The sequence below is a fragment of the Lycium ferocissimum genome, chromosome 7 (genome assembly GCF_029784015.1).
Source record: "Lycium ferocissimum isolate CSIRO_LF1 chromosome 7, AGI_CSIRO_Lferr_CH_V1, whole genome shotgun sequence".
Classification (NCBI taxonomy): Eukaryota; Viridiplantae; Streptophyta; class Magnoliopsida; order Solanales; family Solanaceae; genus Lycium; species Lycium ferocissimum.
In genome coordinates this window covers 47,276,521-47,289,823 of record NC_081348.1, presented here as the reverse complement: position 1 = coordinate 47,289,823, position 13,303 = coordinate 47,276,521, and the positions used below count along the sequence as shown (strand labels likewise).

Below are 13,303 nucleotides of genomic sequence, written 5' to 3'. Positions count from 1 at the left end.
AGAAAATCAAACAAAGAAAGAATAGTTACGTAGCTAAAACAATTCTTATTCTTTGACAGTTTATCTCATATCAAAGACCGCCTACCAAAACAAAGAAAACCAAACAAAGAAAACGAATTAGTCACATTGCTTAAACATTTTTTATTCTTTGACAGTTTATCACATCTCCAATTAACCACCTACCAAAACAAAGAAAATCGAACAAAGAATACGAATTAATTACGTAGCTAAAACAATGACCAAGGAGAAGATCGAGCTAAAAAAATTAAGAAGAGCAAATAAATTATCAGTATAAATAAAATTAAGCGATCTAAATATGGAAATTATAAGAAAATTAGATACCTTGCGCGCGGTGAAAAAATATTAAATTGTTTTGGCCCACAATCAAAAAGATAGGGCACAATACATGAAGAATAGCATACCCAAAACAACAAAAGAATAAGAAGATATATATAAGGCAGAATATAGAATATCAAGAGGCAAATGTATGAATTGTCCATGATTAATTTCCAGCGAAAAACAGTTTTACTTAACGTAGCAATAATTATCTGATCAGTGGGTTATTTGGGATTTACTGCACAGTTGTACGTGGATTGTGCTATTGCAAAGGGGTATTTAATGTATGTGGTTTTTGTTAATCCAATTATTTAGTAAAATAAATAGAGAAGTAAGGAAAATGGTCAAAAAAATGAGAAAAAAGATAAATAGGATCCTTAGCTATTGAGAGTTGCTACATCACCTTATCCATGCCTAGCTTTATATTATATATAGATATAGATTCATTCTCACTTTATTAAATTACTTAATCATATAAATTATTTTGCTGTAAACTCGGCTCACATAATCATTTATCACATATCTAAATAGCTTTAATGAATATGACAAATCCTTTAATTTCTACACTAAGTGAATAGTGAAGAAATTCTATTAGGAAAACAACTCAACTTGACCTTTTGAATAAGAAAGAACATACGAAGAATGTCGAAAATATCCGATTCGAAGATAAAACAGAAACAAATGTTCTGCCAGATCCCTTGTTTTCCTTGTTAAATTATTATTCCATCCTTGTTAATCAGAGTGTAATTTTCTATGTTAAAATACTCCCTCCTTCCAAAATATTTGTCATATCAGTTAAATTATATAAACTTTGATTAATATTTTAATATGTGTTTTATCACCATACTACATGAGAATTACAACTTAATGTACTTTTCATATTGTTCTCAAATATTTATATTGTAGTTTTAAAATATTAATTTATTCTAATATGATTTAGCTTTAAAGATGAGTGAAATTAATTAATTCTTAGTAAGCAAAAAGTTACAAGTATTTTTTGGAGGAAGGCAGTAATCATTACCAATCACATCAATGCCTCTTCTTCTTCTTCTTCTTCTTTTTTTTTTTTTGGGTTGTAAACGTGTCAGAATCCGTAAATAACCACAAAGGAGATATTTAAATCTTATTTACTACAAATTGAACACGTATTTTTCTAGATTAATAGAGTTTAATTTAAGCATCTACATTCAAGGAACTAATTCTAATGCAACCCTAAAGTCTTAACTCACCTACCTGAATATGATAGATATTAGGAGTCGTTTGCTACGTGAGATGAGGTAAGTAAGAATATGTCATGAGTTGAAATATATCATGAGATTATTTTACTTCACATTTTATGAGATAGTAATCCCACCATTTTAGCACAAATGGTGAAATAATATAATTCCGAGACTAATTAATACTCATCGCCAAAAGTTGTATAAAATAATTCGCATCTTATCCCGAAATTAATTAATATCGAAAATAAGTGGATAACACAATTTCAGAACATAAAAGTCAAATTCATTCTAAGTAACTATCTATACCAACTTTATGGTATCGGGTTTAGGTGAACTCGATATTTTATACGGAATATAAATTTATGTGTAAAAATTCACTAAAGTTGCAACAAGTAGTAGAGTTGAACCCATAATTTAAAAAATATATAGTAAGTTTGTACGAATTTTAAAGATTGAATTCATAAAATTTAAATTATGAATCCGCCTTTCTTATACACAAAGTATCTTATACAGTTAGTGATATTTCTTTTTGCCTTTTCCTCTATGCTTTTCCTCGTTTTAGATTTTCATTGATATCTACATGGAGGACATGAAACAAGAAGTAAGAGAAATGATTTAGACGTGATATAAATTTATGGTTCTAAACCAGACTTGCATACATACAGACCTATCTATTTCCCAGTACTGACATCAAGCATCAATGTTACTAGAAAATATCAACTTAAAATTGACAGGTAGAATTAAATATCATGAAGTATATAGAAATATCAAGAAATAGGTGGCGTATGTAGGATTTTTTGTAGGAGTGTCAATATTTGAAGAAGTGAACAAATAAATAAGTTACTATAGTAACAAGCGGTCGGGTCCAATTGATCGAACTGAAGATCGACTTAAGAAACTGATGTTCTTGATAAAATCCCATGTAGATTTCTTAACTGTTTTGTTGGGCATTGCCATGAGAAAGAAAGCGGACAAGAGGAAATCAAAGTTGTCTATGTAGCTTTGCTTCTCCCCATGTAGATGTAATACTCGGCTTGTCACTACCACTACAAGAGAACATGGAATTAGCGACAGATAAAATTTCGTAGCTAAACAGCAAAATCCCATGCTAATAGCATTTAGCTACGGATTAGCGACGGATTATAAGAAAATCTAATTAGCGAGGAGCTATTTAGCGACGGATTAGCTAGGGATTAATGATAAATGCCGTAGCTAATTCCATGTTCTCTTGTAGTGTACTTTAATTCAAAAGGTAACAAACAGGTAACCGCCAAAGATAATGATGGGGTGATAGGTACCCCTTCATTCTTTACAAAATATATCGATTCGAGCCCATAAAATAGAGGGTTACCTTTCATAGTGAGTACTTTACCTCTCCAAAGTGAGATTTCCGACTCGAATTTGAATTAATCTAGTCCCAGATTAAAATAAGTATCAGATACCTTTACCTGCCCTAAAAGATGTGCTTGAAATTTCCAAGGACTAATAACAAAGGTCAAAGAACCACTAAGTTCAAATGTATTTCGAATCGAGATGGCTCTAAACTCATGTTTGCCTACCTCTCTCGTTATAGAGAGGGTCTTCCTCTTAGTTTTTATCAATAAATTTCCTTTATTTATCCTATTGTTCTGCAAACGTTTTTAGTTGAGATAAATTAGAAACACCATTTAGTTTTGTCATTATTAAAAAGAAGGAAACTAAAAACTCTCAATTCCACGATTTAATCTTTGATTAAAAGCAATACGGAGCCAAGCGTGGATAACTTTTACGCGTACATTTCTTCTGAAAAAAGCTTACCCCATGTTTTATTGGCTGGCAGGGGTTAATCCGAATTCTTTTCTCCAGTAAATCACATTATATACACAAAATTATCATTCTTAATTGAATATATAGTGGATGATAAATCTCCTTGGTGAAACATTCCACCTCCACAATTGATTGGTAATATGTTTGTCGGTTAGTTCAATTTTCCGAACTATTAACAACTACTTATTTCTTCATCAAAACCTATTTATTCTCTAAAATAAATACTTTTCTTTTTGGAAACGTTTAAAAAAATTGGCCAAGCAAACTACAGTTTTTCGTTTGTCGGCCGAATAGTGGATGATTTGGAAAGCTTGTGACATGGCCTGATGGGGATTTGCTTAGTTGAATGGGAAATGGAAGGAAGAAAATATGGAGGGAAAATGAAAATTTAAAATTATTCCTTTTATGAAAAAAGCATTTCTACCACATTAGTAGTGGAAAGAAAAGTTCTTGTGCTTATATAGAGAAACACATCTTTCAGCTCATAAAGAGTTGAGAAGATGACCTCCCCTTGTGCTATCGTCGTTGCTTGGCTTTGGATTTGGATTTGATTAAATGAATTGATTGATAATCTTTTTGGATCAAATTTATTTAGTTTTAATTATTTAGTTAATTATTAATTAATTATCCAAATTCTGACCCGGATCCGCACGTCTAACCCATTTGCTTTCCAGGATTATTTTTAATTTTCCTGCCCTCTGAAAGGCTGCAAAAGAATTCAGAACCAGTGTTTCAATGGCTATAAATTTCGTTCGTCCTCAAATTTTTTCCTTACGAAATTTCTGAATTCTTTAATCTTCTTCTTTTGCACTTCATAAAATTCTCGTGTGATTTTACAGCCTTCAAGTGGTTCGCTGTCACCAAAGTTTGCAGTACCGCTACTACGGTGAGTAAATCGTTCTATGCTGGAAGGATATATTACATACAACCTCGGGTACATTGAGGGGAATAATTTCCTTAAGGACACACTGTGCATTCAGTGGGCTCTATTTAATTCCTGTAAATATTTTTCATAGACTGTTCTTCTGGTTTTTTCGTTTTTGAATTTTTTTTCAGATTCTGTTTAAGTTTGTTCTTTTCAGATACAAATTACTAACAAGTATTAGCTTTGGGCAGGGGCGGAGCCACGTTAGCTCCAGGGGGTTCATCCGAATCCTTCGGCGAAAAATTACAGTATATTTTCAAATTTAAAATTATTTTATTATATAGATATAGTAGATGTTGAACCCCCTGACTTCTTCATGTATTTACCTTTTTAATTTTTAAAGCCCTGCAGATAAAAATTCTCATCCACATCGACTTTGGGCAAGAATTGGCAACATTTCCCCTTCTTTTCTCTTTTTAAGTTACCTAAAAATAAAAGTTAAGTTATACCCATCGTTTTCATAGTTGATGGTAAAACACTCCGATGTGTGATGGGATGATTAGAATCTCATCACTTTTAATCAGAATTGAGTTAGAGCTTCAGAATAATTTTTTCAATAGAAAACACTTAACCTTCCTTTTCTCAGTCTTGTCATGATCTTGCATTCAACGAAATAACTTTATAAACGGCATTGTACTTCTCTGCTCACGTGATATTACTTGCTCTAGAGGTGAACTACAATTTAAATTTAATGGGATCAACTTTTAACCTACTATCATACTATTAAAATTATCGGTTCAGGGTTTTTTTTTTTTTTTTGATATTTTAGTTGAATTATATATATATCTACATTATATGCCGAAAGTTATGAGTTCATGTAAACCCGTAGCTTAAAGCTACATCCACCCATGATGTTGGATCGAGCTTTCCCCCATTGTTTGAAATCTCCAGCTATTAGCTTGGCGGAATTCTGAGGTCGTCTCAATTCCATCGTGGCTGATCATCCAAATAGGAATTTTACCTTGTGGGAATTCGATGATTAAACCTTATCAAAATGTGTATTAAGTAATTATAATTTAGTAATAAAAAATTAGTTACCAAACAAATAAGTTAAAACATGTGCTATGCATTCATTAGGTTGGTGTGAACCTGTTAAGTTTGTTTGGAAAAATATTGTATAAAATGAAGTTCTACTAGTGCAGTCTGTGCAGAACAATTTCAGCCTTCTCCAATTACTTTCCTTCTTGGCCTAAATCCCTTGCAGAATTTGATAATATACAGAAAAAGAAAAAACATTAAGATTATAAAAATTTTGAATAATATACAGAAAAAGAAAAAAAATATTAAGATTATACAAATTTTGAATAATATACAGAAAAAGAAAAAAATATTAAGATTATACAAATTTTGAATAATATACAGAAAAAGAAAGAATATTACTCCCGCAGTCCTAATTTATGTGATATATTTTGACTAAATACGAATTTTAAGAAAGAAAAGAAGACTTTTGAAACTTGTGGTCTAGAACAAGCAATATATATTTGTATGATTGTAAATAATTTCATTAAGGTAAAACAGGAAGTTTCAAGCTAAATTATTTTTAATTATAGAAACGTATCATTCTTTTTAGAATAGACTAAAAAAGAAATTACATTACATAAATTGGGACAGAGGGAGTAAGAATAAGTACAGTTGCCTAGTTGTCTCTATCTTATTGAAAGAAACCATACTACAAAATTCACATGTATATGTGTGGATATCTAGATTGAAACGTGCGTGTATCTTTATGTATCGTATATTATAACTACTACTATGTATAATAATAAAATACACATATTATTTTAAAACTTACAAAAAAAAAAAAAAAAAAAAAAAAGAGAAAATAGTGGTAGGTGATATATTGACCAAACCTCCTTCACCCACCACCCCCAAATATATAAATACCCCTTCCATCTCCTTCATTTCTCAGCTTGGACCTTCTCACAAGAGAACTGTACAAGCTTCAAACCAAAATAGCAGTATAATTTTTTTCCTTCTTTCTCAATTTCACCCCCCTAATTTTATAGACTAATTACATTTTACCCCCCAGCAAAATGCAATCCCTTACTCCATCATCATCATCGAGTATAAATCTCAAATCCTTAACCCGAACGAGGATACAGCCAATTCGGGTCAACCCGAATCGCCTCATTATCCGATGCGGCAACCGGTTTGACTCAGTCAACGCCGCCACAAACACCGTTAAAACTAACGGTAACTTTGCTCCGACGAGCTACAACAACTCCGTCGGCTCGAGCCGAGCCGACTGGCAGAGTTCGTGTGCAATTTTAGCGAGTAAAGTCGTTAACGCTGAGAACAGCAATAACAACAACATCACCGCCGTTAACGGTCATAAAGCGACATTGGAAAGAGATCGCATCAGCGATCTCGTTCCCAAGCCTGTAACAACAACAATCACTGACCTCTCCCCAGCGCCGATGCACGGCGCACAGCTCCGAGTAGCCTATCAAGGCGTACCAGGAGCATACAGCGAAGCTGCAGCTGGTAAAGCTTATCCTAAATGTGATGCCATACCTTGTGATCAATTCGAGGTCGCCTTTCAAGCAGTTGAACTCTGGATAGCTGATCGTGCAGTTCTACCCGTAGAGAACTCTTTAGGTGGTTCAATTCACCGTAATTACGATCTCCTTCTCCGTCATCGTCTCCACATAGTAGGTGAAGTTCAGCTCCCTGTTAATCACTGTTTACTAGCACTTCCTGGAGTTCGCAAAGAATATCTCAACCGTGTTATAAGTCATCCACAAGCCTTAGCTCAATGCGAGCTAACTCTCACAAAACTCGGTTTAAACGTTACACGTGAGGCAGTCGATGATACAGCTGGAGCAGCGGAATATATAGCCGCAAACAATTTACGCGATACAGCCGCGATTGCATCAGCACGCGCGGCTGATCTATACGGTTTACAAATCTTAGCCGAAGGAATACAAGACGATTCGAGTAACGTCACGCGCTTCGTTATGTTAGCGCGTGAACCGATAATTCCACGAACAGATAGACCTTTCAAAACGAGCATTGTATTTGCACACAATAAAGGAATGAGTGTGCTATTTAAAGTGTTATCTGCATTTGCGTTTAGGAATATCAGTTTAACGAAGATTGAGTCAAGGCCACATCGTAACCGTCCGATCAGATTGGTTGATGATGCGAATGTAGGAACAGCTAAGCATTTTGAGTATATGTTTTATGTGGATTTTGACGCATCAATGGCTGATGTTAGAGCACAAAATGCATTGGCTGAAGTTCAGGAGTTTACGTCCTTTTTAAGGGTTTTGGGAAGTTATCCTATGGATATGACTCCATGGTGTCCTTCTCGTGAAGATTAACTAATAAGGAAAAAAGATAATTACGTTTTTTTTTTTAAAATCTATTTTGTAATTACTTTTTCCCTTCTTTGGAAATAGTAAAGACCATTTAAATTAAATTACATTGAATATGTTTTATTTTAGGTTTGTTTTATTTATCATAGTTGATTTTGTGGAGGTTTTGTTTCGTTTTACCTTGAAACTTGAAGGTAATTTGTTGGCAAATGTTAATAATCCTTGTGAATGTGTAGTTGTTAATACTCAGGTTTTTCCAATTTGAGATGAAATCAACTTTACAATTTTCTACGTTGTAATGTTTAACTGTTTTTGATAGAATAGCTTGGTAGACACTTTTACTTGTTTAGTTTGACACCTTTTTTTTTTGTTATGTTTGGCCGAACTTTAGAAATCTGTTTATTTTAGAAAATGTTTTTTTTTTTTATCTTGAAGTTTTTAAAAAAGAATAGCAGTTTGTGTTTGATTAATTAATTTTAATTTTTTTTAAAAAAAATATTAGAGTGGTAATTTGTATTTGGTCAAGCTGTCAATGTTCTGAAAGTGCTTCTCAAGAGAAGCTATTTTTTCTGCTTATAACGGACATTCGATGCCAATCAAAAACACGTTTTTTTTCTTTCTAAAAGTTTGATTAAACACCTTAACTCCGCATATTAAGTATTTTTTAAAAGAAAATGATCACTTTAATATTACAATAGTTTGATCAAACATGCTATTAATTTGGTACTTTATGCTAGAATGTGACAATGATGTGGGCAATTTTGTGAATTTTAAGATGTGTAATTTATACAGAATTTACCTAAATGCTATTGGGTGAGTGTCTTTGTAGTAAATGGGACATTTGTGTAAGATATTCTTGTGAATCTTTTAAGATGTGTACTTAATTTGCATTTTCAAGAGAACTGTATTTGATAAGGACATATATCACTGTTACGGAAGACAAAATTTACCTAATCAATAGTCCAATTTGGCAAGTGTCTTTGTATCATTTACAAATTTGAGTCAACCATAATCTTCGAGTCGGGGATGATGGGTCTATCTCTCTACTCTTTTTCAATTCGATATTGAATTTAGTTTGTTTGGCGCAAGGTTTATTTGGACTTGTGACCTAAAACACAGGTGCCGCAATCTTTGCTAATTGAACTTGTGACTTATAATATTTGTAATCTTAAAAAAATTATTTTAAAAAACTTTTTTTTAAATTACTTTTCAAAAAAATATTTTTAGCTAAAAGCGGTTTGTGTTTTGGCCAATTAATTTGAATAGTATTTTTGAGCGTGAATTCTTGTTTCACCAAACTTTTAAAAAATCGTTTACATGTGTATTTTTCAAAAATACTTTTCAAAAAAGTCTTTTGGGAAAAAAGCCTATTTTTCTAAACTTCCGAAAAAGCTCGTTACTCTCTCTCTCAAAAGACTTATTTTTTCCTAAAAGTTTGGCCAAACACCTCACTTTTTTAATAAATAAGTACTTATTGATAAAATAAGTACTTTTGGATCTAATATTCAGCAATCATTAGCCTGACTAATTTAAATTGCATCTTGTAAAACCTGTTTTAGAGAAAATGTTCCTTACAAAAAAACATTTTAAGTGTTAGAGTTCGAATCCGAGACTAAGAGTAGAACGTGATGGTGTCTGCTGCTTTTTTTTTTTTTTTCTCTTTATTCCTCTTTTTATGCAGAGGTAGTACCTAATTGAGAGGACTTGTGCTTTTCAAACAATTGTACAAATGAGAACAAATAAAGAGAATATTCGTTTATTCCTTTGCTTTTGTCCAGTGAGGAGGGAAAGCATATATAGGTGAACAAGAATCATTTGAAGTCGGATCCAACATCCAAGGGATTTGAGATTCATGGAATTAGATATTATGAGGAATTAGACGGCATAGAAGAATCTGATTTTTGGGTTAATAATGACAGCTTCGTCACCAAAAATTGCGGTGAGATAGATAAGATCTCTTCATTCTTATAAGAGATTTCAGATTTGAGTTCTGAACATGAAAAAAGTTTGTAAGAAAGCGTTTTCTCTTTAATGAGTCTTGTACTGCGAGAATTTGAATTAGTTGAGCCTCGATATAAGTGTCGAACCAATTGGAAACGGTAAAAAGCAAGGGATGCTTCTGTTGTTTCTTACGTTGTTTGGACTCTTCAAAAATATTGCCGCATCCGTATCGGGCTCTCCAAAAATACACTACTTTTGAATTCTTCGATACGCATTAGTCAACATTTTAAAAAATTCCGAGCAACCTAAGTTGTTTCCCACCATTTTTTTTTTTTGTGCATTAAATTTCCCCCAACTTGTACTCCCAACAACTTTTTCTTGACTTTACAAACCTCAACTTCATGTCATATCCCCACTAGGCATCTCAATTCTTATTAAAAAGTTTTGGGTCAATTCCAAAAAAAATATTAAACTTTATCTTCTCAACCATTATATCTCAAATATTGAGAACTTCAAAATCATCTGAAATCATTATAAAGTTGTTGCCCATGACATTTGTACCATCTAAAATATTTTATCATATGATGATAATATTTCTGATTTGTGTTTTCAATCTTTTTCTGTTACTAGCAATACTAATATAAATATATTACCAAACCATTAGTAGGTCATATAGAGTTTTCATGAAATAAGTTCCTAACTAAAATTTGGCTTGGGAAATAGTACGATTTGTTTTAGTACGTGTGTATATTTGTAGATATATATAAATTGAGTACCTAACAGCTAACACAATCGATGCTAAAAGATTAGTTAAATGTACTCCCATGATAAAGTTTGAATTAACACGAATTAAGTTTAAAAAGAAAATAATTTTTTTTAGAAATATATAATATTAAACATGTCATAGTATTTATGTGGTTATAATTTTTTTTTATATTTGTGGTCTCAAAATATTTCATAACGTTTCTATGATTATCAAAGTTTCTTCGTCAAGAGTAAAATAAAAATGTAAACTTAATCATTTTTAATTTAAAAATGTGACATTTTTTGCTGGACTTAAAAAAATAGTGACAAATAAATGAAGCGGATGGAGTAATAGTTAATTATGAGGGTATGTCCAGCTTACCATAGTGCATAAAAGTTGGACCATTTCAAAATTTTAAACTTGAGGACACACTCACTTCAAGATATACACGTGATGAAAATTATTGAGATGCTGCTTTTTGCTAGGGCCAAAAATGATGTAAACCGTTTATATAATTGATGACCATATTGTATAAGCCATTTGTATACTTTCCACTTGCCATAGAGATTTTTTTTTTCTTTTTCTTTTTCTTCTGTGTCTGATAAATTTTGTCCTGTTTGTTGTGGGATGGTCCTTAAAAAGTTATGAACCACGTTGTCTTATCAAGTTTTAGCATTTGTGCATGTGTCACAATGGATTGCCCCCACCTACCCCGAATTGAACAATTGAATATAAGTTCTTTATTTTTTAGGTTTAACAGAAAACTTGAAGTTTATGCATTGTATTTGATATTTCGGTCTAAAATGCATATATTAATTCATTGTTTGCCTCACATTTTAATATTTTTAATTATCTTTTGAGTATAAATTATATTTCTTTATACTTAACATTATATTTCTTTATACTTAACATTATATTTTTATTGTATAGGAATAAAACGGCGTGAGAAAGTGAACGAAATATCAACATAATTGCACGTGAAATTACATGCCTTCACGTGGACATCCAATGAATGAAGGAATTAAACTTCACGTAATGAAAAATGTTTAAACACTAAATGAAGGAATTAAACTTCACGTAATGAAAAATGTTTGAAGACTAAATGGAATGTTTGGGTGGAGTTGTCTAGGTGGTAGAAGTGCAAAAGAAAGGAGCAATTAAAATGTTGCAATATGCTGACAGTTGGAAATTGAAGAAGTGGAAAGATTGCATGATTTTGGGACCATTAATGCTTGTGTATGTGGCAAAAGAGTGAGTAATGCAATTGAAGTTTACAACAAAGAAACGTACCTGGGAGAAAATTTGCCTCGCGGTGTGAAAAGTAAAGCGAACACTATTCACTTTTACGTTTTTTATTCGGATGATTTGTTATTTTTTCTCCATATCTATGTGGAGCTAAACTTTATAATTCTAGGGCTTTGACGCTATCATGAAAGCTGACGTTTGATTATCGTTTATATCTATTTGTTTTCCATCATTGGATTATTTATTTATTCTTGGTCTTAATTATTTGATTACTTGATCACTATTAGATACTATCTGTGGTGTGTGAGTTGGACTTGAAAGAGGGAATTCACATACGCAATAAGAATAAATAGAGTTTGTTCGATTTAATCGTTTCGCTACTGAGGATAGAAATATACCTTAGTTGGATACGGAGATATAAATGCGTTCTTGTTACTTCTTGCGATCATAGAAATATAGACGTTAAGGGTAGCATCTGACTTGCATCGGTAGTTCGAAAGAATATCATAAAGTTAACATCAACCCGTCAACTAAGTAACCCGGGAAATAAAATAGGTATAACAATTGGAAGACTAAGCATCGAATTGTTAGTGTATAAATTTAGATCTATCTCTTCTCCGATAAAAATCCGATCTTTCTTGGTTGAAGTTCATTATTTGTTTTCTTTTATTTTTAGTTAGTTTATAAATATAATTTTGGATTTTATTTCTTGATTAGATAATTAGCATTAGCTTAATTTAGTAAATAGTTAATCATAAGTCCCTGTGGGTATGATATATGGACTTTAATCCTATATTACTTGTACGACCGTGTATCTTTCGCGAGTGCGTTCGGGAGCAACAATATTATAGTTATCTACTCCGTCTATCCTTAATATTTATGTGAAAGAATTCAGAGGACATTAAGTCAGTATATTTTAACAATTCAAAATATGAAAAGAGAATTCGAGGAAAGTGTAAGATTTATATCATGTTTAGTAAAACATGAAGATCCAATTTCTAAATCTTATTTATTGACAAGTGAAGTTTGCTCTAGTGATAGAACATATCCATAATGGCCGGGGGCGGATGCAACTATTTGTGGGGGTGCTGTTGACGTGGAAGATAAATTTATATTCAAAATTCACTAAATTGAAATGAATAGTAGGCCCAAATTTTTTTAAATTCTAAAACTACACTAGCTACAATGCCAAGAATTTCAAAAATTAAATATATAAAACTTAAATCTTGAGTCCGCGTCCGATCAGCGCTCAACATGTTGGAAGAAATAATCTTAATGACGAGTAAAGTTTGTTTTAGCGATAGAGCATATTCATCATGCATCCATTAATGCGTTGAAGTTCAAGTTACCTATATATACTAGTAAGAAAATCGTATTTTAATTTTATAGACTTACGAACATTTAACTTTGACGTCAAAAAAAAAAAAGAAAAGAAATTCCAGAGCCTTCTATAGTTAGGTAGAGTGGATCCATCTCAAGTATTGGTCATGTTTTTTTTTCTTAGATAGAAATATTTTTTGACTTTCTGATTCAATATTCTGAATTGAGGTAAGAATAAAACTAAAATAGAACAAAGATGGTGTTTTCTTTAACGGAACGAAATGATATAAAGTATTTATATAATTAATCCTAGTTAGTTTAAAAATGAGACGAAGTGTATATATAGTTATTAATATACATCCATTACGTTTAGTTTATTATGTTCTTAACGTATCATGTGGGGTTGTCGAATATACAATGGACAACATTTGTGGCATAATGTGAGTTT

The 13,303-nt window shown here is 31.8% G+C and overlaps 1 protein-coding gene across 1 annotated transcript; it reads left to right on the top strand.

Moving 5' to 3' along the window:
• Positions 1 to 6,185: 6,185 nt before the first annotated feature.
• LOC132065428 (arogenate dehydratase 3-like) lies at positions 6,186 to 7,766 on the top strand. Its single transcript, XM_059458827.1, has one exon. It carries the CDS (start codon positions 6,321 to 6,323, stop codon positions 7,608 to 7,610), a length of 1,290 nt encoding a protein of 429 aa, XP_059314810.1. The 5' UTR covers positions 6,186 to 6,320; the 3' UTR covers positions 7,611 to 7,766.
• The last annotated feature ends 5,537 nt before the right edge of the window (positions 7,767 to 13,303 follow it).